Genomic DNA, 25,217 nt, shown 5'->3' with positions numbered 1-25,217 from the left:
ATGAAATTGCCAAAAATGTCAGCGAATTGATTTAAAAAAGGCAGAAAAGAAAACATTCAAAAAGTAACCATTAAATGTCAAAAAACAAAAGAAGGCAGAAAATTACCATAAAATATCTTTAGAAATGCCACAAAAAAAACAGAAAATTGATTTTAAAAAGGCAAAAAATAATGTTTAAAATGTAGCTATAAAATGTCTCAAAACAAGAGAAGAAATCCCGAAAATTACCATAAAATGTCCACAAAATTGCCCCCCCAAAAATCTGAAAATTGAATGAAAAAAGGCAGAATTTTTCCCCCCCCCCATAAAATAGCTGTAAAAATGTGCAAAAACAAAAGAAGAAAGGAAAAAAAAAAGTCAGAAATTTGACAGAGGCTGGCTGAAAAGTCTACAAGTGTATGATAAATCACGTATGAAAAATTACAGCAATGTTACTTACTGCATGTTTTTCTGTTATGGTGCAGCTCTAATTAGTTTTTGGGCCCTCAGTACATAGACACTAACACTGTTTCATTCCTCATAATGTTGAAATGTTTTGTGACTCCAGTCAGATTTTTTGTTATTTCTTTGGCCTAAAACGGCCTAAAAAGGTTGCTGACCCCTGAATATTTTTCTTTCTTTCCAGGTGCTGAAGACCAAAGCGCTAACCATGCTCATCGAGGCTGTGCAAGACGGAGGTCAAGCCATGAGAGACCCTGTCGGGGGTAGTGTCGAGTTCCACTTTGTTCCAATCCTGAAGCTCATCAGTACCCTCCTCATTATGGGCGTGTTTGATGATGAAGACGTCACCCACATCCTGAAGATGATCGAGCCGACGGTCTTCAGCGGCAAGAAGCCGGATGAGCCCGTTGAGGAGGTTGTAAAGGAAGAGAAGGAACCGAAAGCACAGAAAGTGGAGAAAGTTGAGGAGCAGGAAGATGTGCTGGAAGGTGAGGAGGAGGAGTTTGATGATGACGGCCTTGGAGAAGAGGAGGAGGAAGAGTTGGAAGAAGAGGAAGAGGAATTAGAGGTGGCAGAATCCATCATTCCACATGAAGAAATGGCTGGTGAGACCGAGCCAGTAAATGGAGAGAAAGGAGCAGAAGAAACGGAGAAAGAGATCAAATCTTGTGAGGCCAGTGGTGAGGCCAAAGAGGAACATTTAGAGCAAGGGCTGTTCCAGATGAAGCTGCCAGAGTCTGTCAAATTACAGGTGCGTTTCATTCCCTCACAATGATCACAATAAGCCAACTTTATTTAAAAAATACTCCAACTTTTCTCTTCTTCAGATGTGCACTCTTCTGCAATATTTCTGCGATTGCGAACTTCGCCACAGGGTAGAAGCCATCATCGCATTTTCAGACAAGCTAGTCAGCCAGATACAGTCCAACCAGAGACAGCGCTACAATGAACTCATGTTGGCCTTCACCATGAGTGCAGCCGAGACGGCGCGCAAGACACGTGAATTCCGCTCGCCGCCACAAGAGCAGGTACTAGTTTGGCCTTTTACATAGGTATTAATTAAATAACATGGTAGGCCAAATTAGCCCACAATCAAATCTTTTGAATTTTGAATGATTTATTGTGCATCCATTTTTACATTACACCATGTAGGTCAACATGCTCATGAATTTCAAGAACTGTGCAGAAGATGAAGATTGCCCAGTCCCAGATGAAGTCCGCGAGGCTCTGCAAGCGTTTCATAATGCTCTGTTGGGACATTGTGGTTTGTTCTGTTCTAGCCATACTTACTTTAACCATTTAAGTGAACACTATAGGCGACAGGTTTTTAATGTATGTTTTTGTCTCAGGTGTTCATATCGAGGAAGAGGAGGAAGAAGAGGTAGTGGATTATTCTGTACGTGGACGACTGCTTCGTTTACTGGAAAGGGTGAAGAAGATCCGTCAGAGGAAGGTAGAGGAGGAGCCAGAGCCAGAAGAAGATAAAAAACCAAGTGAGCTTCTTTAGATGTTTCACACATGATGATTATAATAATAGTCATAGTCACGGGCCACATTTGTATTGCAATTTTCTTACTCTTCAAAGACATTTTCTATAGGGCATACTGTATACATTGTTTTTTGGTTCATTCTTTTTGATTGTGTCTTACACGCACTTTTCCCCAGGCACACTGCAAGAACTCATTTCGCATTCCACGATCCACTGGGCCCAAGAGTCCTTTATCCAGAACCCGGAGCTTGTTCGTATGATGTTCAGCCTCCTCCACCGGCAATATGACGGGCTGGGCGAGCTCGTACGTGCCCTCCCCAAGGCCTACACCATCAATGCGGTTTCCATTCAGGACACCATGGATCTGCTCGAGTGCTTAGGGCAGATACGCTCCCTGCTTATCGTCCAAATGGGTCCAGAAGAGGAGAGGCTAATGATTCAAAGCATTGGGTGCATTCTTATTTCTTGTATATTTACTATATCTAACACTTAATTATTGATTTACACATGAATTTTCCTCCATAGGAATATTATGAGCAACAAAGTTTTCTATCAGCACCCAAACTTGATGAGAGCTCTGGGCATGCATGAAACGGTCATGGAAGTCATGGTTAATGTCCTGGGCGGCGGAGACTCCAAGGTGCTTTTTTTTTTTTTCTTTTTTCTTTTTTTTTTTCTTCTTCTTCTCGCAGGCATGAATACACACGTAACTTGTTTTTCATATCCGCAGGAGATCAGGTTCCCCCGGGTGGTGACAAACTGCTGTCGCTTTCTGTGCTATTTCTGTCGCATCAGCCGTCAGAATCAGCGCTCTATGTTTGATCATCTCAGCTATCTGCTGCAGAACAGCGGCATTGGCCTCGGTGATTGCATTTACTGTGATTTAGCAATGTATCTTGACAGTCTGCCTTAACACAGGAGTATGTGTGTGTCATATGTTATGAAGCTGCACTCTAAAAATGGTTGGGTCAAAAATAACCCCAATTGGGTAAAAAATGGACCGACCCAACTTTTTCAGTTGTTAAATAAATTAAATTAATAATCCACAAAGCAACCTAAATTTGGGGGTTGTTTTGTGGTTTATTTGTTTGACCCAGCTTTTTCTGTTAATTGATTAAACCCAATTGAATTTGGTGAGAAGATAAACGGACCAACTTTTTGAGGTATTTTAATTCAAAACGTTTAGCCAAATTAAATAATAACCCACCAAGCAACCCGACTTGATTTGGTTGTTTAGTGAGTTATTCATTTGATCCAACTTTTTGGATAAATTGAATAACCCAATTGAACTGGGTCAAAAATGAGTCGACCCAATTTTTTTAGTTATTTAACCCAAATTGTTGGGTAAAATTAAATTAATAATCCACAAAGCAACCCAATTTTTTGGGTTTTTGTGGTTTATTCGTTTTACCCAACTTTTTGGGTTAATTGAATAAACCAATTGAATTTGGTAAAAAAAAAAAAAAAAAGACCTGACTGAACTTTTTCGGTTGGTCAAAAATGAATCGACCCAGCTCTTTGAGTTACATTGAACCCAAAATGTGGTGTAAAATTAAAACTATTAATTATTAATATTTAATTATTTATTTTGGCCCAACTTTTTAGGTTAATTGAATAACCCAAAAAGTTGGGCTGGTTCCTTTTTGACACAATTTGGGTTATTTTCGCGTTATTTTTGCGTGGGTCTTGTATGTTGTAGGAATGCGGGGTTCCACTCCCTTGGATGTAGCGGCAGCCTCCTGTATTGACAACAATGAGCTGGCGTTAGCTCTGCAAGAGCAAGACCTAGAAATGGTAAAAAGGCAACCAGAATTCAGAAAAGCAAGAAGCAGTATTTGAGTAGAGTGCTGTCTTTGTAGGTGGTGAAGTATCTGGCTGGATGTGGACTCCAGAGCTGCCCAATGCTCCTCTCCAAGGGCTACCCTGATATTGGCTGGAATCCATGTGGTGGAGAGAAATACCTTGATTTTCTTCGTTTTGCCGTATTTGTTAATGGTCTGTTTTGTATTTTTGGCATAGTTCATTAACAATATGTATCTATTTTCACATTAAATGATTTTGTTTCTCCAGGAGAGAGTGTAGAGGAGAATGCCAACGTAGTGGTGCGCCTCCTCATCCGAAGGCCTGAATGTTTTGGTCCAGCACTCAGAGGGGAAGGTGGTAACGGTCTCTTGGCTGCCATTGAAGAGGCCATCAAAATATCAGAGGATCCTGCAAGGGATGGACCCAGTGTTAAGAAAGACAGACGCTTTCCCATGTAAGCTCCATTTTCTCAGCTCCACTGGTGATGCAAAATCCACATAGCATCTGGTGTCAATTGCCGTAGGTTTGGTGGAGAGGAGCAGCATGAAGAGAACAGGGTGCACCTGGGAAACGCCGTCATGTCATTCTACTCGGCACTTATTGACTTGTTGGGCCGTTGTGCCCCAGAAATGCACGTAAGCTATTTGCTTGACTTATCAACAGGTTACGAAAGACCATGGTGGGAGAGATATTTGCTGAAGAATCAAATTTTTTTGTCTCCTGCAGCTGATCCAGGCTGGAAAGGGCGAAGCTCTGAGAATCCGAGCCATCCTAAGGTCTTTGGTCCCTCTTGAGGATTTGGTTGGTGTCATCAGCCTTCCGGTTCAGATTCCTTCTTTTGGAAAAGGTTAAATATTTATTCTCTTCTACGATGTTACCAACTTATTGATGAGCAATTGCCAACGATGTCCTTGTAATGTGTCTTATCTCATATTTAGACAACAGCATTGTAGAACCAAAGATGTCAGCCAGCTTTGTGCCAGATCACAAAGCTCCCATGGTTCTGTTCCTGGACAGAGTGTACGGTATTGATAATCAGGATTTCCTGCTCCACGTGCTGGAGGTGGGCTTCTTGCCTGACATGAGGGCTGCTGCCTCTCTTGATACAGTGAGTATCAAAAACACAGTGCTCCTTGGCTCGTTGAGCACACCGCATGTCATTTACCATTGGACTTTCTGTCCTCTAGGCTGCCTTCAGTACCACCGAGATGGCGCTAGCTTTGAATCGTTACCTGTGCTCTGCTGTGCTACCGCTCATCACCAAGTGCGCCCCGCTCTTTGCTGGCAGCGACCATCGAGCCATTATGATCGATTCCATGTTGCACACAATCTACCGGCTGTCTCGCGGACGAGCCTTCACAAAGGCCCAAAGAGACATCATTGAGGAATGCCTCATGGCTTTGTGCAAGTAAGTTTGGAGAATCACTTAGTATTTTAGATGTTTTAATTTGATAGTTGAGCATTTCGTTCGGTTCTTCACTGCAGGCATCTTCGTCCATCCATGCTTCAGCATCTGCTCCGACGGCTGGTTTTTGATGTTCCCATTCTAAATGAGTTTGCCAAAATGCCGCTCAAAGTAAGTGGACCTTTTAACAGTTTTAGGAAAGCAATTTGGTGCTTAACTCATTGACTCCCAGCCATTTTCACTGAAGCAACCCAATCGGTCGCTCCTATGCTGTTTTATTTTGACTGATTTTGCAAGGCCCACTGAATATTGTGTTCTATTGCTATACAAGCATGGAATGTACCAAAAGAAAGATTTGTCTCTTCTTTCATCAGGAAAAAAAAGTATATTTCTATCTGTTTCAGTTTTGCAGAAATTAGCATTAGAATATAGCTAAGTTTCATTATTGTTCACAAATCTATTGAGAACTGTGGGGAAATCAGCTGGTTTTCAACATGTCCCTGGTTGATCTCTTATACTCAGCTGCCACCTGCTGGCCGTTTTTGTAATTACTACTATTGCTTTACCACTTCTCTGCAGTTGAGAGGCTGTGTCAAAGCCTTTTGTATGCTCTACATAAAAAAATATATTTTAAAAAATGTATAAATATATCTTTGGGACACTTAATACATTTTAAACAGAACCATTTATACATTTGTGGAAGCAAATGAGTGACACAGTGACATCTTGTTGTCAGTTGTTGACCAACCACTATGAGCGTTGCTGGAAGTATTACTGCCTCCCTAATGGCTGGGCCAACTTTGGAGTTGCATCGGAGGAAGAGCTGCACCTGACCCGCAAGCTGTTTTGGGGCATATTTGAGTCTCTGGCACACAAGGTAGTGTTGTGACAAATAATGACCAAAAGTGGTTCAGAGCGCTAACGTCTTCTTAATGTGATGAACAGAAATTTGATGCAGAAATTTTCAAAATCTCAATGCCATGCATCTGCGCCATTGCCGGTGCCATTCCCCCAGACTATGTAGACGCTAGCTATTCTTCGAAGACCGAAAAGAAGGCTTCAGTAGATGCAGAGGGAAACTTTGATCCAAAACCAGTGGAGACTACAAAGTGAGCTGTTTTTTTTATTTTTTATTCATTATACCTTTCAATATAATCTCATTAAAATTGAACTAAACCTCAAGTTATTGATTGTCTCAAACAGCACAATCATCCCTGAAAGACTGGATGCCTTTATCAATAAATATGCTGAATATACCCATGATAAATGGGCCTTTGAAAAGGTAAGTTTTATTTTTATTTTTCATCCTCTGTAGTAAAGAGCAGGACAGTAATATATTACTTGTAGCTCAAAATGTTTGCCTTCTAGATCCAGAATAACTGGTCTTACGGTGAGGTCCTGGATGAGAATGCAAAGACTCACCCAATGCTTAGACCATACAAGACCTTTTCAGAGAAGGTAAGTGTGTAAAGTGTGCATTTATTTTGCCTGTGTCTACCTGTGACAATTATGACCTTCTGGTTTGCAGGATAAGGAGATCTACCGCTGGCCCATCAAAGAGTCAGTCAAAGCAATGCTCGCTTGGGAGTGGACCCTAGACAAAGCGAGAGAGGAGGAAGAGTCCGAGAAGAAGAAGGCAGCATCACGGAAAATTTCACAGACGGCTCAGGTACACGGCAGTACAATGCTGCTTGTCACACTTTTCGATTTTAGTGATATGTGACAATTATCCCTTTTCAAGGCAACCTACGACCCAAGTCATGGTTACAGTCCGCAGCCCATTGACATCACTCACATGGCTCTCTCAAGAGACCTGCAGGTCGAAACGAATATCATCATCTTCGCATCAAATCAATGTAGAATCCAATCATGTTGTCTTTATTAAACTGGGTTTTCTTTTCTGTTCAGTCTATGGCTGAGCAGCTGGCAGAAAATTACCACAACACTTGGGGCAGGAAGAAGAAGCTGGAACTGCAAGCTAAAGGTAAGATATTTATCATTGAACAGAGTGAGAGGGTGCTTATTTGTTTTATTATTTAATTTGTGTGGCAGGAGGTGGAACACATCCTCTTCTGGTGCCATACGACACGCTGACCGCAAAAGAAAAGGCCAGAGACCGAGAGAAGGCCTATGAACTACTTAAGTTCCTACAGTTGAATGGATATGCTGTCACAAGGTAACAATACATACATGCACAGTAGATTTCATGTATTATGTATTAAAGAGTATTGTGTGTTACCCATATCCTCAGATAACCTACCTATTCAGACAACACAAACATGATTAGAGCACTGGAGATTACCTTTAGGCACGCATGCTTATGCAATCCTTATTACGGTGATTGAAAAGGTCAAACTACTACTCTAATATTTTTCACAGAACATTGAAAACAAAGGTTTTTTTTGTTTGTTTGTTTTTTTGTTTTTTTCTTCTTGCTGATGGCGGACCTCCTGTTGTGGAGAAAATTTAATTGAATTTATTTCTCTTCAGGGGTCTGAAAGATATGGAATCTGACATTTCGTCCATTGAGAAAAGATTTGCCTATGGCTTCCTGCAGAAACTGTTGAAATGGATGGAAATTGCCCAGGAGTTTATTGCTCATCTCGGTATTGCAGGGCATGAAAAAATTAAGAAAGGATAATTACAATATTGTGGTTAGACTGAATGTTTCAATCAGGTTTTCAATGTGGTTTCCAGAGGCAGTAGTAAGCAGTGGACGAGTGGAAAAGTCTCCTCATGAACAGGAAATCAAATTCTTTGCAAAGGTGTGAATAATCTTAATCATCAACTGTAATCAGAATTTTTAGGATCTAATTTGCCTTCATAGTGTGACTAAAAGTGACAGCTTTACATTTTCAGATCCTGATGCCTCTGATCAACCAGTATTTCAAAAACCACTGCCTCTACTTTTTGTCCACGCCTGCTAAAGTCCTGGGTAGTGGTGGCCATTCGTCCAATAAGGAGAAGGAGATGATTGCAAGGTGACGTCTCACCTACAACAGACATCTTCTTTTCATTTGCATGCTTTTACTTTCCCTTTACTTTCCCTGTTTTTTGCATTTTCCTTTCTTTTCCTTTCCTTTCCTTTCATTCGTTCCTTTCGATCCTTTCCTTCTCTTCCTTAGTATCTTCTGTAAAATGTCTGCTCTGGTGAGACACAGAGTTTCACTCTTTGGTAAGATGACACTTTGTCCCCAACAAACATGATGTCATGATGCAAATCAATGTAGAATTTGATACTTGTGTGCAGGAACGGACGCATCAGCCATTGTGAACTGTCTTCACATTCTGGCCCGGTCATTGGATGCAAGGTTTAGCATTTATAATAATATACTGTATATGCATTCATTTGATTTATTTTTTCTTCTTTTCATTAAATTTGTTTGTTCATTTTAGGACTGTAATGAAGTCCGGTCCTGAGATTGTTAAAGCAGGCTTGAGGTCATTTTATGAAAGTGCTGCGGATGACATCGAGAAGATGGTGGAAAACCTTAAACTGGGCAAAGTATCGAAAGGCAATCAGGTATTGCACAATGCACTCATGGATGAAACTATTTTTTATTCATGGTAATTTTATACAATATGTTGTGTTTAAATCTGTTTTTTTTACAGCTCAGATTCTAGATTTTTCACTTTCACTTTGATTGATTGATGTGTTTTCTTTCTCCCATATAGCAAGTGAAAGGTGTGTCCCAGAACATTAACTACACCACTATTGCTCTGCTGCCAGTCCTCACTTCCCTGTTTGATCACATTGCCCAGCATTTATTTGGAGATGATGTCATGTGTGAGTTATTTTACATTGATTTATGTGTTTTTTTTTATTTATTTTATTCATTCATTCATGTTCCATCACTGCCATATGTTTCTCACACACAGTGGACGACCTGCAGATGTCGTGCTATCGTATCATGTGTAGCATCTACTCCCTTGGAACAGTCAAGAATCCACACGTTGAAAGGTAATGGCGGGACTGCATGAATTAATGGAACCATTCGACCTTGGAAGACTTTACTAGTTGGTTGTATTTACAGACAGAGGCCAGCTCTTGGAGAGTGTTTGGCTCACCTGGCAGCAGCTATGCCAGTGGCCTACTTGGAGCCGCATCTTAATGAATTCAACGCTTTCTCTGTATACACCACAAAAACCCCCAGAGAAAGAGCCAGTGAGTTTCTTTTTAAAATACGCATTGATTTAATTATGCAAAAATAATAAATTGACATGAATGTACTTCCTTCACTCCTCCCATGAATACAAAAGTATTGGGCCTCCCTAATGAAGTGCAGGAGCTATGTCCAGATATCCCAGAGCTAGACTCTCTTCTGAAGGAGATCGGGGACTTGGCGGAGTCGGGCGCTCGCTATACAGAGATGCCTCATGTGATTGAAATCACTTTGCCTATGCTGTGCAACTACCTGCCTCGCTGGTGGGAGCGAGGACTGGAAAACTTCCCAGAGATGGAGGGCCAAGTCTGCACTGCTGTCACATCCGAACACCTTAATCAGTTGCTGGGCAGCATCATGAAAATTGTGGTCAACAACCTGGGAATAGATGAGGCCTCCTGGATGAAGAGGTTGGCTGGTGAGTGTCCAAATGTCAGCTCAGTGTCAGATGACTATTTCCTTGAGATGACCCCCTTTTCTTCCCCTTCCCAGTGTTCTCACAGCCCATTGTGAGCCGGGCGAAACCAGAGATGCTCAAATCCCATTTCATCCCGACAATGGAGAAGCTAAAAAAGCGCACGTCCAAGGTGGTGGCCGAGGAAGACCACCTGCGAATGGAGGGCAAATCAGAAGGTGACGAGGAAGACGGCACCATACGGGATGAATTTGCCGTCCTCTGCCGAGACTTGTACGCGCTCTACCCGCTCCTCATTCGCTACATGGACAACAACAGGTGCACATTCAGCAATATCTGTGATCCGTGAATAAATCAGAGCAACCCCTCCACAATATTGTCTCATCTTTATGACTTTTGGAGAGACTTAAAGTCATTTCCGCTGTTGCAGAGCGAGGTGGCTCACCTGCCCGGACCCAGACGCTGAAGAGCTCTTTCGCATGGTCGGAGAGGTCTTCATATTCTGGTCTAAATCTCACGTGAGTGCAGTACCTAGTGTAACACACATTTGACCTTTGACATCAACAAATGTTTGTATAATTGCGTGATCTAAGTTTCTCCGACGCTGATGCAGAACTTCAAGCGGGAGGAGCAGAACTTTGTGGTGATGAATGAGATCAATAACATGTCATTCCTCACCGCTGACAGCAAGAGCAAAATGAGTAAGGTGAGTTGATGGAGTGCAAATTTCTTTTCTGTGCGCCTGATCTTAAGGCAGATCCAGTAGTGCAATATTGTTTTGTATTTATTTATCTATTTATTTATATTATGTTCAGATATTATTTATTTATTTTACTTCTAAAGATTTGCTTTCAACTAGCGAGCAAAAGCAGTTATGTTAACAATATTCTCTCTTTGGTTGTCCCTTTTTTTTCCTCATCCGTTGGGTTGCGGCTGGGTTTTCCAGGGCGGGGACTCAGAGGTTAGACCTTGTTCCTGCACGACCGGTATGCTGACCGCATGGCATCCCCCACTTTTGGGGGGAGCTTTTCATCAACCTCCCCAGCACACTGGCACACCTGATCCACACCAACTCATAATATACACTTTCATGCACATCTGTATGGACAAAAGTATTGACGCACGCACTTAATCTACCAAGGTTTTTCGGACTATATAGAGAGAGCTTTGCTTTTTCTCAGGTCTGACAACAAAAAACTTTTTTGACTTAAAAAAAAGAAAAAAAGAAAAAAAAATGCTCAGAATGCACAATAAGTAACATTTCCACACACCTGAATCTTGTTAAAAGTTGACATGTTTTACTTCCTGTAGGCCCCAAGTGTTCCAATACTTTTGTCTTTATAGTGTATATAGATATAGATGCACATATAGAGTAACATGCACATTCCATAGGGAAAGCAAGGCCTGACATGTCTTAAGTCATGGGACCATTTCATCCCAGGCAGCTGTGTCCACTTTGTCATCTGAGATTTTGTCATTGCTATAAATTCTGATTTAATTTTATTAATAGCCATGACAAGGAAAATCCCTCACAGAGCAGCTTAGGTTAGGTTTCATTTTAAACCACCTACATCCTGCCAACATAAACAAACACACTATCCATGTTTTTTTGTTTTTTTTTGTTTTTTTTAAATTGTAGGATAGTAAGACATGAACACTACTGCAATGACAGATCACTGGACATCAGGGCAGACTCTCATGCCCAGTCCTGCCAGTGTGTGAGGGGGGGAGCCTGGAGGCGCTTGATGAAAGTACTCAGCTGTAGATTTGGGCTCATGGCACTGGACTTTGCACTGAGCCCACGGTGGCAGTGAGAGCTCAGTGCCATCATGCTGTCAGTTTGCTCTCATAGTCGAGTTGGAGTCTTGTAGAATGTCTCATTTTCTTTCCTCGATGGTGGGTTGACCTGTAGCTTGTGTAATGCAGCTTTCTGTCACTAGAAGATGATATTAGCCTTTCTCTTTGAGGGGATGTCAGGCACATAATTCAGGATTTCCTCACACACGCTTGATTTTTTGTTTGTTTGTTTTTTCCACTCACATTCACAAGTAAAACGTTTTTATAGTTAAACACTCCCATAGACATTACTGAAGATGTCTCTTGTGAAAGGCAATCCTGAATTATGTCCCTGACGGCCTCTCATACATCTCTGTGCTCTTTCTTCTCTCCTCCCTGGAAGTGGCATGAAGCCTCATGGCTTACTTTCCTTTAAAATCCTGAAGTATGCAAGCCCACTAACACACCTGAGGCATAACATGACTGAGGCCTATCAGTAGATGTAGCTTTGGGGTTGCCATATTAGAATGTGCTCCAAATGGTCATGATTTTAACCAATACATTAATGTCTAAATTATTCCCCCGGAACGCTTTGCAGCCTGTTCCCATAACACTTTTGCATCAGAGGTAGAACTGAAGGCATAGCTAATGCACTGTTATACTTATATGACACCGGGACAGCACTTCATTATAAATACGTAGAAATATGTCAACCTATGTCAAAAATTCTGCCTTCACAAGGATAGTATAGTTTGGTTTTGATTTACACTGCATACTTTGCAAACGTGCACTGCATTATTGTCATCAGAAACACCACTCATAAAATAGTTTGCAATCTAATAACATATGTAAGATATGTAATGATTGATCCACTGTAGTTTTTCTGCACTTTTATAATTGAGCCTAAAATTTAAATTAAAAAATATTTCTTTACCCTGTGTCCTGTGTTTTCTGCTGCTCATGAATCAGCAAATCTTGTAAATATCTATTGTTATTTAGCAACAGCAAGATCAGCTATATTGAAAAAAAAAAATTAACAAACAGTACATAACCCAAATAAAATGATGTATTTTATACTCTCACATGAATGAATTTTGAAGGCCTGAACATGAAAAGAGGAAAATGATTCAAGCACAGGGACTAGCTCTGTCCTATTAACCGTCTGCAACTAATTCATTAACTTCATTGCATTTTGTTTTGAAACGGCTAACGTATAATATCTTCACCTTCAACTTATTTTGTTCCATACGTCATCATGAGTAATTCTGATCATGACTTTAAGAATGATTTGTATCTTCAGTTTTCACTGCACGCTTTGTCAAACCATTTTTCCCAAACTCTTTTAATGCCCACTCCCTTTCACAAAGCCAACGAGACCCTCACGTTACTCCCACACTTTGACCACACTCTCTATTTACTATTATGAGCTCAGAGAAATTAGGTTTTTGTTTCTGTCGATTTACTTCCTACGCAATGTGACATATCATCCCTGTATGGTTTTATCTTGCTTTTTGCAGAGTTCTGCTGTCATTACATAATAAACAGTATTCAGCTGTTCAGTATTCATCACAAATGGTTTTTGGTCAACCCTCGAGTTTGATGCCTGACAGTGTCATTTGTGGCACGTTATGAGATGCTGTGAATACTTGCTTGTATTTTGTGCCAGGGTGGAGGCTCGGATGCGGAGCGTACCAAGAAGAAAAAACGGGGCGACCGCTACTCAGTGCAGACTTCGCTCATTGTGGCCGCTTTAAAAAAGATGCTCCCCATTGGGCTCAACATGTGCTCCCCTGCCGACCAGGAGCTCATCAACATGGCCAAGATTCGATACTCCTTGGTAATTTACGAACATCTGACTGTACTACCAGCTTTGTATCAAAAGAAATTAAGTGTTGATGTTTCTTTACTGTGCAGAGAGATACTGATGAAGAAGTGAGAGAATTCCTGCAGAATAATCTCCACCTGCAGGGAAAGGTCTCACCCCATGCATGTTCCAATGTTCCAGTCTCGGGTAGTGCTCTCAAGTTTCCTAATTATTGCTGTTGCGCTACTGTATGCATAGGTGGACAATCCATCCATGCGCTGGCAGATGGCCCTCTACAAGGAAATGGCGGGAAAGGCCGAGGATGCTGATGCGCCAGAGAAAGTGGTCAAGCGAGTGCAGGAAGTCTCCGCCGTTCTCTACCACCTTGAAGTGGTGAGCCTTTCTTGAACTAACAAACTCACTTAAGTGAGAAAATGTTATTTTTCCATGTGCATTTCACTTTGTTTCTTCAATAGACGGAGCATCCGTTTAAATCCAAGAAGATGGTGTGGCATAAATTGTTGTCCAAGCAGAGACGCAGGGCTGTTGTTGCTTGCTTCAGGATGACGCCATTGTACAACATCCCAAGGTAAAGATTGCAGGCATAAATAGGGATTCTCCACTCTGAAAAATTTGTAAATCGACAAGACTTTTGCTTTAAAGTTCAGAAATTCTCAACAAATAAGAACCTACCTCAATTACATTTACAGATTACCAGTACTTGGATGACTGAAAACTACACAGACACAAGAACCGGATTAATATATATATATATATATATATATATATGTATATATATATATATATATATATATATATATATATATATATATATATATATATATATATATATATATTTCTTTTAATTTAGTGAAAATTGACAAAATTCCTTGATGGCTGGAAAAAAAAATGTCAAATTTAATTTATTTTGTGTTAGTAAATTTTATTTTACCTGTCTTTGTTAGGACTGATTTTTATTCCTCGTAAAGCACTTTGTATATAACAATGGTTGTCTGGAAGTGCTTTATAAACAACGTTGAGTTGAGTTAAATGTGGTCAGTCTTTTCTAAACATACTTCCCTAATGGTGTCACAAGTATGACTCATAGTGTGGGTCACTTTTTTTACTGTTACCATGTCTCAACTTTTTTTAATTCATTAATTTATTTTTTATGTGTGACATAGTTTGGTGTCTGTGTTTCTGTTCATTGGTGTCACACTACCCATGAAATATTTATTGATGTTCAATTGAGGTTCATCTGAATATAAAGGAATTCAGGATTTTTATAACTTTGAAAACAAAATAAATGTGTACGTGTTTTGGCATTGCAGGCACCGAGCTTCCAACATGTTCCTCGAGGGCTACAAACGCAATTGGCTTCACACTGAGGGTTACTCATTTGAAGACAGAATGATAGATGACTTGTCGGTGAGTGTCAACTCATTTTTACGTTATTTTTCACCCCCTTTTTTCGTAGGTTTATTGAACTGTCTTCTCTGTGTGTTGCAGAAAGCAATGGAGCAAGAGGAAGGCGACGAGGAGGAAGAGAAAGAAACAAAGCCGGATCCCCTCCACCAGCTCATTCTGCATTTCAGTCGCACTGCTCTCACAGAAAAGAGGTTTCAGCAGTGAAATGTGGTCAAAACATCAAAACATCACCTTTATTTTCTTCTGTCATCTTCTCTTATTTCAGTAAACTAGACACAGATCATCTTTATATGGCTTATGCAGATATTATGGCAAAAGTGAGTTGTTATAAAGGAGGCGATTTAAGGATTTAAATAGCACCAAATCAAATTGACATTTTTTTTTCCCTTTTATTTCAGAGTTGCCATATTGGTGAGGAAGAAGAAGGGGGAGAGGAAATGGTGGAAGAGGAAGAGGATGAGGATGAGATGTCCTTTGAGGTGCGACAGTCAGAACTGGTAATGGGCGGCGAGGGGCTGGGGACCAGGAACACAGTGGAGCGGTAGCTCTCGACGCATCGAGTGGTTCTCATCATCACGACATCATTTCACCACCACCATCTTTCTCTGCTACGTCTCTGTCCGTTCCTGTTTGTGTGTTGTGCTTCATTCATCTTGAACGGCTTCATTAGGAAACAACGACAAATCCCCAATCCAGATGTTCGCTCAGTCCGCAGCACGATTTTATACATCTATTTGTCTTTTTAAAATTGTAGAATAACTCGGCAAAGCAAGGAAAACTTGAAGTAAGACACCCATTCAATCTGGCTTGGGGCTAATTAGATGCAATCGAAATGAATGTCAATGTAACACTAATGTAACACTACTAATGAGAATTACTAATCTAATTTAAATAAAGTAAAGGCCAAATTAGCTCGTTACTCTATTGAAAACATCTTTGAAAATGCTTTTCCAGCATCCGTTCCCAATTTTTTTTTTTTATTATTATTATTTTTTTAAGTACACTAAGCCACAGTGTAGTTAAATTAAGTTACTTCTAATCTAGTAATAATAATAATTATAATAATTTTCAAAAATGTTTTGTTTTAGTTCAATTTTTATTAGTATTAGTTTTAATTTCAAATATATATATTTCTTGTGGGCAAGTTTTTTAAAAAAGCATCATGATAAGTATTGTGTAGTAGAAATCCAACAAAAATATTACAGTATATTAAAAACCAACCACAAATCAAATGCAGGTACTATAAAACAGTCCACAAATTTTGAAGCGCAATTAGTGCAGTGCATAATACTGCTTCTATAGTAAGTACCAATCCCTGGTATTGGTATCTGGTAGATACCTGGCCTTATTTCAAGTTATTAGTACTCACAATGGTGGCCGATATCACTATCGGCGAACCTCTAGTGGCTGTAATTAGAAATGATAAGAATAGAAAATTGGCATTGATTTTATACAATTTTAAGTACAATTCTATATTAATATATATACAGTAGGCCTTTCTTTAAAATGATCTGACTTCGTTTTGGTGGGAAATATTGTAAAGTACAGAATCAAAGCAGTCAGTTTTGCACTTGTGAAAATTAGTTAAATTATAATTTAACACAACCGAACAATGTCTTTTCTGTCCCATTCTCTTCTCTCTCTGTCGCTCTTGTCTTTCCCCCATGGCTTCACGTAATCCCTCCCACCTTCCTAACCTCCATCTTTCTTAACTGAATGCCGCTAATCAGTGTCTCCCCCTTTCCCCACTCACATAGCCTACTGACAGACTACAGTGCAGAAGCGTTTGAAGAGCTAAACATTCATGCACATAGCCGAGACCGGCGACATCAGCACACCACACGCAGCGTAGCCAGGTACACGATGGAGGCTAAAGGCGTGTACGGCCTGACACATAGCGGGTAAAGCTCGGTTAGGCATACGTGGGTGGCGGGAGGTCGGCTTCGTTGTGGTGCGGGAGGTTGGGATGTTTAGGATGTGAGATGCTCCACGCTGAATTGTGATGTGGCTGAAGAGAGGCAAGTCTCTTCTGATTCGGAGATATTCAGTCGATGGCCATTTTTTTGTTAACCTTTAAATTACTTTCAACTTCAAGTTGGCAATTTTTTTTACACTTTACATTTGACCTGTACGATAAATGAACATTTTTGCCTCTGAAAAGGTGCAACGTTTTCTGACAGTGTAGAAATTCAATTCTTTGAAACAAATTGAGCTAACCTGATTATTCCAAGCAAAGGCACATTACTCTTACATGCCAAAGAAATATCTCCGACACAGAAGGATAGCAGCTCTTGTCTGCGCTGTCCGGACAAAAGCTGCAAGTTTCTTGGCTGCAATGTTGGGCTGTTGCTGCTTCCTGTAGTCTAACGCTTGCTCCAGCCAGCAAACGTGAAGTAGTGTTGTGACTCCACAACTAATAAAGTGAGTTGAGCGAATGTGCCTAAGAATCAGGCAGATAACACATTATTTTCTAATTTCTACATATGAATAAAGTCAAAATTATGGACCATTTACAATAAACTGGTAAGTTGATGTTGTATAAATGAGGTAAATTAGGGACGTGGAGGGTGAATGTGAGTTTTAGCAAGAATATAAATGGATAGAATGAATTTGAGTTGATTGCTATTTGACGGCACCGCGCTGAAAAACATGCAATTACATTCTTGATCTTACATTATTATATCTATCCATTTACATTCGAAACGAGCAAGTCTTCAAAGTGGCACATATTCATCATGTTGTCGGCCACAGGAGAAAGAAATGGAGAAACAAAGACTCCTTTACCAGCAGTCCAGGCTTCACAATCGTGGAGCTGCAGAGATGGTTCTGCAGATGATCAGCGCCTGCAAAGGTGGACCTCCGCTGCCTGTTTCTTATAGCATGAACGGGAATATTGCCTCCCTCATAATGACTTGATTTCACCATATTTATTTTTGTAGGTGAAACAGGCCCAATGGTGTCAACAACCCTCAAATTGGGTATCTCCATTCTTAATGGTGGAAATAGTGAAGTTCAACGGGTAAGCCGTCATTTCTTCAACATTTATTTCATTTATTTCAATTGACACTTTTTCTTGCAGAAAATGCTGGAGTATCTGAGGGATAAAAAGGACGTTGGTTTCTTTTTGAGTGTCCAAGCCTTGATGCAAACATGCAGGTTTGGTTTAAATTACTGACAATAAAGTACAGTAGCTATGCAAACTGTGGGATACATTGCTGAAATTGTCAACAGTGTTCTGGATCTGAACGCCTTTGAAAGGCAAAACAAGGCCGAGGGCCTGGGCATGGTCTCAGAGGAGGGCACCAGTAAGTCTCTTTCTCCTTTTTAGCACATTTTTGTCAACATGTGCACAAAATCTCCATTATGAATATATTGTTTCATCATGTTGTTATTATCATAAACATCATCCATACAATGCACCATGTTTTTTTGTGTACAAAGGCAAAGAAAAGGGTGGCCAGTGACAGTTTGCATTACGTTTGCTTATTGAGTACCGTGCAACATCTGAAAGGCGTTAGGTGCAAATAAAAACAAAAGCATGTCTAATAAAATACTTTACAAACAAACGCCCAAGCAAAAAGAAATTCGTTCATATAGTTTCCAAATGAGAGTGAATTATGACTTACATAACATACTCAGTGGCATCAAAAAAAAAAGAAGAAAAAAAAAGAAACGGTAACCCCATAATCATCTTACATTGATGCCGATTATCTTATCTGATCCTTTTTGCATAGTAAAGACATTTTATTGTTATACCATTCGTCCAACAAAATATATAAAATTAGCAAAATAAACACACATGGATATTATTTTATTTATTATGTGCTCTCTTTAAACCAAAGACCATAGCACAACATTCCAAATAAGACTTGTGACGAATGTATATTAATTGAACGATTTGTTTCCTAACCTAAACGAAAATATCATTAATACTTGAATAAGTGTTAATGAATTGATTATTTTTGGATCTGTATGGTTGTTTATTCCTTCTCATCCCCTGCAATTTCTTCTCATCAAATTGTGGGACTCCATTTAAAATTGTATTTGTTTGCCATGGGTTGTTGTTCATCTCCCCCTCCTCATCTCTCAGTCCTCTACTGTTGTCAACACACTGATCCTCTCTCCCTATCCCCACGATCACGGCCACCTCTCCCCCGTCCATCCTTTCACGGTCCTCAGAGTTGAACCGAGATCGGGGTAAATCATCGTCTGTCCATCTGCCTCCCCGTTTCCTATTTTTTTTTTCCCCTCCCTCTCTTCCCTAACACTGCATCTCTAAAAGATGATTGAATGGATGTCACTCATGTTGACAGCTTGCATCCTTCCTCACAATTTGTGTTCATTCTAACAGGAAATGAATGTAATCTGGTTGAGTTTGCTCATCTAATCTGCATTTGTTCTGTGGGTGACACCTAACGACATCCTGGTACGAGTTCTTATGACAATTTAGTGGTATTTTGTACAAAAAGTAATTTGATTGTGAAAAGGTTTCATTCAAGTGTGTCATTTGAAAACTTTTCATTGCTTTAGATGAGAAGGTCATGGCAGATGACGAGTTCACCTGTGACCTCTTCCGCTTCTTGCAGCTGCTCTGCGAGGGTCACAATAACGGTGAGTGTGGAGCAGGGTTATTATAGTTTTGGAATTTTCATTTTAGTTAGTTTTTTATTTAGTTTTGAGTTTTGTTTTTTTTAATTTAGTTAGTTTGAATTAGTTTTCAGGGTGGTTCTGTTGGTTTTTATTAGTTTTAGTTCTTTAATAAATGCTTAGTTTTAGTTTAGTTTTAGTTTGTTTCAGTATTAGTTTAGTTTTTCTTTCTTTCTTTTTTTTTTTTTTTTAAATGTGTATTACTTGTGCGCAATATTTATAAAAACACCATGGGAGTGAATTCATCTGAAGATGGTTTTCTATTGGCTGCTGCTAGATGACATCACTTCTGCGTGACACTTTCAAACGTCCTTTTTCTGGTTAATATCATAATAAATCTACTTCAAATCACATTTAAAATCAGCCCCAAAGGCTCATGCATTCAATTAATTAACAAAAACTAAAACGAAGGACATTTTTGCTATAATTATAGCTAGTTTTCTAGTTTTCATTTTTTTTAAAAGCATTTTTGTTTTTATTTATTGACTTGACTAATTGTTTTTTGAGTTGTAGTTTGGTTTTTTGTTGTTGTTGTTGTTAGTTTTAGTTAACGAAAATAAACTTGGTGTGGAGAAGATTTCTTGTTGCGTTACGGTTGTGATTTGTTACTAAAATAACCTGCGTCCTTTTTGCAGACTTTCAGAACTACTTAAGGACGCAGATCGGAAGCACAACAACCATTAATATCATCATCTGCACGGTCGATTACCTACTCAGGCTGCAGGTCTCAAAATGATGATCATCCTCATGTCTGAGATATTCCAAAATGTTATTAATATGCCTTCTTTTCTCTGTGAAGGAATCAATCAGTGACTTCTACTGGTATTACTCTGGCAAGGATATCATCGATGAGCCAGGAAAGAAGAATTTCTCCAAAGCGATGACAGTCGCTAAACAGATTTTTAACAGTCTAACTGAATATATTCAGGTAAAAGAAAAAGCCACCTTAGAATGTTCTCTTTTTTTACTAACTCCCTCTTCTTAGGGCCCGTGCACGGGTAACCAGCAGTCTCTGGCCCACAGCAGGCTGTGGGACGCCATCGTGGGCTTCCTCCACGTCTTTGCTCACATGATGATGAAGCTGGCTCAGGTACGCTCCTGTCGCTTATTATCAGCACATGACATCACACCGCTACTTTGAGTACACAATGTACAAATGACATGTAATGCAAGAGGCATCAAAAATACTGCCTTTAAATGCTTTCAAAATGGTCTATTTTTTGTTAAATGCAGTATTTTTGATGCAGCTCGGGTATTACTGTATATTTTATTAAATTTGGTAGGTGTACATAGTGTTGTGCCCACAAGTTCCTCAGTCATGTCTATATATGTCAGTACACTCACAGAAATATTTCAAGCCAAACTTAAGATTTATGTAATTTTATTTTACATAAGAAATTCACAATTACTTTTTTTTTTAGATTTTTTTTAACACAAACCTACCAAATGAACTTTATATGAAAAATATTCATTAGTATAATAAAGCCTATTTTTTTGAAATGCATAATTTTTAGCTTTATGTATTTAGTATTTATAAAGCATAATTAATCTAAATTAATAATAATGAGAGTATATTTTTAAAATACATAAAGTATATTGCTTGAATTGCATAATAATCAGGTTACATATACACGATAAATATACTGTTATATGAAAAACACCTTTGTCCCTTTTTTTTCATTTTTTTAATGTTTTTTGGATATGATATTGAATGCAAACAAAATAGAATTTTAAAAAGTAATTATATTTTACTAATGCTAAATACATAAACCAGAGGATTATGCATTTCAAATAAATTGGCTTTTTTAGACTAATGAATATAAGGTTTATTTGGTAGGTTTGTGTTAAAATTATATATATATATATATATATATATATATATATATATATATATATATATATATATATATATAAAGTAAATGGGTATTTGTCATGTAAAAAATACATAAATATTAAGTTATAGACTATAAATATTTCTGTGAGTGTACACTCTTAAAAACAGTTGGGTGAAAAATAACCCAACTATGGGTAAAAAATTGACCAATCCTCTACTTGGGTCAATCTGACCCAACTTTGAGTCAAGAAATGGATCTTTTAGTCGTTTAATCTAAAATGACCTAATTTTTGACTTAGGAAAATGATCTGACCAATATTTATGAGTTCTTTTACACTAAAAGACCCATTTCTTCAAATTGACCAATAAAGTGGATCGGTCCATTTTTGATCCATAATTGGGTTACTCTTTACTCAACTGTTTTGGCGCATCATGTGTCGTGTGTTCTGTGTGCTGCTAGTAGTTGTAGGGTAGAGCTGACTGAGTACTTTCCGTGACTTAATAGAAAACATGCTTGCAAACCTATGCTCGGCAGATGCCTGTATGACTGAACATACTAGAGATTCAAATCAATAATAAAATCAATGATGGCTGGGTTCCATTTAACTGCTTAAGTGTCAGCATCTTGTTGTGCATGCAGCTCATTGTCACACAACACAGCCATTGTTGATTTTATTAAACATACAGTATTATGTTATTTTAATCTAGCATATTTACATTTAAAAAAAAAAAAAACTAAAAAACTAAAATGATATTTCCATCATGTTCCTACGGTATGTTTGTCTTTCCGAACTGTTAATTAAATAATGAATAATGACGACCTGAAAATTTGCCCTAAAATGTTTATTTTAAATATAAATAATTAAGTACAGTTTTCACTCTCGACAGTGCAGTAAAATTTTATTAATTTAATAGAGACAAGAAATGCATTTCTTGGCTCTATTAAATAAAAAAAAAAAATAATAATAAAAAATACAAAATTCTATAGATTTTATAATCTGACAAAATTTTTCTGAAACTATAACTCAAAATTGATTAAAACAACTGCAATAATGTTAGAAATTAACCTGTAAGTTGTTAATATTGTTGTTCAGGAAAGTTTTTTTTTTTTTTTTGTTCATGTACAAGAATGTTTTAAGTGTTTGAAGACTGGATCTTTTTATTGATTATTTAAACTGTCTTCCACATGTTCTATGCAGGGTAAAGTATGTATTCACTTTATTTATCTATTGATGTGATAATGTGTTTGTCATTTATTCTGCGTTGGTTTCACGTCTCAGGCTGTTTTTACATGCACACCTGCTTTATTTAAAAAAAAAAAAAAAAAAAAAAAGGACTATAGTCTTTCTTTTGGAATTTTTTTAATCGTGGGAAAAGATTTTAAGACAATTAAGCACAATTTATTTAATGCAAGATCACAAATTGTCATGGAGTTTGATGGACATTGTGCCTCATTCCCGAAATGTTTTCAACAACAAAAATACAAGAATCAATCCAGTAAGTCCTTATCAAGAAGAATGTGACATTCACCAATGGGTGTTAGAAACACAAGAGAGAATGCTTAACTTGCATTTCGGTTTATCACGATTGAACAAAATCATTAAATCATTGCTTGTTGAATTTTCTGTCATCCTACATTTGTATATTTTTTATTATTATTATTTGTATATTAAAATACAATATGTCTTCAACATTATGAATAATGAGGCTTAGATTTTCCATGCATGAATAGACAGTATGCATTAGAAAGGATGAATACCTCAATGTTTTTTTTTTTAAAACTGAACAATCTGTTGCAACGAAGCAGGCAACTACGAAAACCTCCTGAGAAAGTGACTGACCTTTAACTACCACTGTTCCAGTCTACATTGTAATATACTTTGATATTCTGTTGTTGAAATATACACTACATTTTAATAAGGCATTCGCTCTGTGTTTTCAATATTTAACAAGCTTTGCAATCATGTCGCCATTTGACTTGACTAATTATTAACCTGCTGGAAAATGTTCTTTACTTGTGCTGTGATTTTTGTGGCGTCTTCTTTGAACTTAACTCCACTTGTGTGCAGCAAATATTTGGGGACTTCGGCAATGGGGCACCTTTATTGTCGGATAATTCTCTGTAATAACTGTTGAGGATTTCTGCTTCCCCCTCCCCAGTGGCTGCATCTTCTGATTCCCTAATATGGCGTAAAGTGATGTCGTCACATTTATAATCCGTGGCCTCGTTGCTATTGTTGCAGGATTCGAGCCAGATTGGTCTGCTAAAGGAGCTTCTGGACCTGCAGAAAGACATGGTGGTCATGTTGCTTTCGCTGTTAGAGGGTAAACAGTCCGGCTGGTTTCAAGTTCAACTTGTTAAATTGTTCTTTCTAAAACAATAATGTGGGTCACTTAGGGAATGTGGTAAATGGCACCATCGCTCGTCAGATGGTGGACATGTTGGTGGAGTCATCCAGCAACGTGGAGATGATATTAAAGTTCTTCGACATGTTCCTCAAACTGAAAGACATCGTGGCGTCCGACGCCTTCCGAGATTACATCACAGACCCTCGAGGGCTTATCTCCAAGAAAGATTTCCAGAAGGCCATGGACAGCCAGAAGCAGTACTCCCCTTCCGAGATCCAGTTCCTCCTGTCCTGCTCGGAGGCGGACGAAAACGACATGATCAACTACGAGGAGTACGCCAGTCGCTTCCAAGAACCCGCCAAGGACATCGGCTTCAACATCGCCGTGCTGCTCACCAACCTGTCCGAGCATGTCCCCCACGACACCCGACTGAAGAACTTCCTGGAGCAAGCCGAGAGCGTGCTCAATTACTTCCGCCCCTTCCTGGGCCGAATCGAGATCATGGGCGCCAGTCGCAAGATCGAGCGCATCTACTTTGAGATCAGCGAGGTCAACCGTCGGCAGTGGGAGATGCCTCAGGTCCGCGAGTCCAAGCGGCAGTTCATCTTCGACGTCGTCAACGAGGGCGGCGAGTCGGAGAAGATGGAGATGTTTGTCAACTTCTGCGAGGACACCATCTTTGAGATGAACATCGCCTCGCAGATTTCCGAGCAGGAGGAAGAGGAGAAGGGCGAGGAGGACGATGAGGTTGAAGAAGCCGCGGGGGAGGGGGGAGCGCCAGCAGCCGTCGGCGCGGACGAGGAGGACGCCAACGGCGAGGAGGCGCCGCCCGAGTCCAGCTCGGCCTTTGCCGACTTCATCAACAGCGTGTTGAGCTTCTTCAGCATTTTCACCTTCCGGAATCTCCGTAAGCAATATCGCCGCGTGAGGAAGATGACCTTGAAAGAGATTGTGGTTGCCTTGTCCACCTTCTTCTGGACCATCCTCATGAGCATCCTGCACTTCATCTACAACGTGTGCAAAGGCTTCTTCATGATAATCTGGCACGCTCTGTTCGGAGGCGGCTTAGTGGAGGGGGCTAAAAATATCACCGTGACGGAGATTTTGGCCAGCATGCCGGATCCGACGCAGGATGACGTGCACGGCGATGGACCGGGCGAACCGGGGATCGGGGAGGAGCAAGACACGGGCGGGGTTACCGACACCGGAGAGACCGGGAGTGGGGAAGAGGAGGAGGAGGATACCCAGGAGAAGGAAGGGGGGAGGGTACCTGGTATGGATGCGCCCGGTGGTCTTGGCGACATGGGGGTGGAAGCTGCGGTTGAACCACCAACCCCTGAAGGGACGCCTATAACGAAGAGGAAAATGGTAGGTGTAAATGTAGGTTAAAGCGCTGTAAGGTTTGTGACTACTTTGTGTGATTTTCTTCGATCACAGCAACCAGAAGAGGCCGATGCCAGCCAGAAGCCAACGGAACCAGTGCCTGTTGAGGAAACGCCCCCAGAACCAGAGAAGGCTGAGTATGGAACTCTAAGCATTTGACATAAATCTTTAAACTTAAAAAAAAAAAAAAAGTGTTCCCACTAATAAAATAGTCTTCTGATCAATACTTAATTTGTGGTGGAATATGAATTAAGCAGCATAATCCAAGCATTTTTATCAA

The 25,217-nt window shown here is 39.5% G+C and overlaps 1 protein-coding gene across 1 annotated transcript in view; it reads left to right on the top strand.

Annotated features, from left to right (window-relative positions):
- Window positions 1-25,217, top strand: part of LOC144006017 (ryanodine receptor 1-like) — a 42,266-nt gene that overhangs the window by 12,383 nt on the left and 4,666 nt on the right. The window contains exons 37-91 of the mRNA XM_077504624.1: window positions 626-1,192; window positions 1,269-1,469; window positions 1,594-1,705; window positions 1,791-1,934; window positions 2,107-2,380; window positions 2,456-2,570; window positions 2,661-2,793; window positions 3,630-3,724; window positions 3,790-3,925; window positions 4,001-4,187; window positions 4,257-4,368; window positions 4,460-4,580; window positions 4,672-4,841; window positions 4,921-5,141; window positions 5,219-5,309; window positions 5,875-6,015; window positions 6,084-6,247; window positions 6,342-6,420; window positions 6,507-6,596; window positions 6,667-6,807; window positions 6,880-6,957; window positions 7,047-7,122; window positions 7,191-7,314; window positions 7,629-7,744; window positions 7,836-7,903; window positions 7,998-8,119; window positions 8,264-8,313; window positions 8,389-8,449; window positions 8,535-8,661; window positions 8,814-8,925; window positions 9,018-9,099; window positions 9,173-9,303; window positions 9,399-9,719; window positions 9,794-10,034; window positions 10,147-10,234; window positions 10,330-10,422; window positions 13,159-13,329; window positions 13,407-13,466; window positions 13,555-13,689; window positions 13,773-13,885; window positions 14,628-14,724; window positions 14,806-14,915; window positions 14,990-15,041; window positions 15,123-15,203; window positions 17,476-17,575; window positions 17,664-17,743; window positions 17,804-17,880; window positions 17,956-18,029; window positions 19,255-19,335; window positions 20,007-20,095; window positions 20,171-20,299; window positions 20,357-20,461; window positions 23,449-23,530; window positions 23,604-24,922; window positions 24,992-25,074. Coding sequence (XP_077360750.1) covers window positions 626-1,192; window positions 1,269-1,469; window positions 1,594-1,705; window positions 1,791-1,934; window positions 2,107-2,380; window positions 2,456-2,570; window positions 2,661-2,793; window positions 3,630-3,724; window positions 3,790-3,925; window positions 4,001-4,187; window positions 4,257-4,368; window positions 4,460-4,580; window positions 4,672-4,841; window positions 4,921-5,141; window positions 5,219-5,309; window positions 5,875-6,015; window positions 6,084-6,247; window positions 6,342-6,420; window positions 6,507-6,596; window positions 6,667-6,807; window positions 6,880-6,957; window positions 7,047-7,122; window positions 7,191-7,314; window positions 7,629-7,744; window positions 7,836-7,903; window positions 7,998-8,119; window positions 8,264-8,313; window positions 8,389-8,449; window positions 8,535-8,661; window positions 8,814-8,925; window positions 9,018-9,099; window positions 9,173-9,303; window positions 9,399-9,719; window positions 9,794-10,034; window positions 10,147-10,234; window positions 10,330-10,422; window positions 13,159-13,329; window positions 13,407-13,466; window positions 13,555-13,689; window positions 13,773-13,885; window positions 14,628-14,724; window positions 14,806-14,915; window positions 14,990-15,041; window positions 15,123-15,203; window positions 17,476-17,575; window positions 17,664-17,743; window positions 17,804-17,880; window positions 17,956-18,029; window positions 19,255-19,335; window positions 20,007-20,095; window positions 20,171-20,299; window positions 20,357-20,461; window positions 23,449-23,530; window positions 23,604-24,922; window positions 24,992-25,074 — 8,222 coding nt within the window. The remainder of the gene's footprint in view (window positions 1-625; window positions 1,193-1,268; window positions 1,470-1,593; window positions 1,706-1,790; window positions 1,935-2,106; window positions 2,381-2,455; window positions 2,571-2,660; window positions 2,794-3,629; window positions 3,725-3,789; window positions 3,926-4,000; window positions 4,188-4,256; window positions 4,369-4,459; window positions 4,581-4,671; window positions 4,842-4,920; window positions 5,142-5,218; window positions 5,310-5,874; window positions 6,016-6,083; window positions 6,248-6,341; window positions 6,421-6,506; window positions 6,597-6,666; window positions 6,808-6,879; window positions 6,958-7,046; window positions 7,123-7,190; window positions 7,315-7,628; window positions 7,745-7,835; window positions 7,904-7,997; window positions 8,120-8,263; window positions 8,314-8,388; window positions 8,450-8,534; window positions 8,662-8,813; window positions 8,926-9,017; window positions 9,100-9,172; window positions 9,304-9,398; window positions 9,720-9,793; window positions 10,035-10,146; window positions 10,235-10,329; window positions 10,423-13,158; window positions 13,330-13,406; window positions 13,467-13,554; window positions 13,690-13,772; window positions 13,886-14,627; window positions 14,725-14,805; window positions 14,916-14,989; window positions 15,042-15,122; window positions 15,204-17,475; window positions 17,576-17,663; window positions 17,744-17,803; window positions 17,881-17,955; window positions 18,030-19,254; window positions 19,336-20,006; window positions 20,096-20,170; window positions 20,300-20,356; window positions 20,462-23,448; window positions 23,531-23,603; window positions 24,923-24,991; window positions 25,075-25,217) is intronic.

This window comes from Festucalex cinctus, chromosome 18, assembly GCF_051991245.1.
Source record: "Festucalex cinctus isolate MCC-2025b chromosome 18, RoL_Fcin_1.0, whole genome shotgun sequence".
In the NCBI taxonomy this organism is placed as follows: domain Eukaryota; kingdom Metazoa; phylum Chordata; class Actinopteri; order Syngnathiformes; family Syngnathidae; genus Festucalex; species Festucalex cinctus.
Note: the sequence above shows the minus strand (reverse complement) of the source record. Positions and strands in the feature narration are given on the sequence as shown.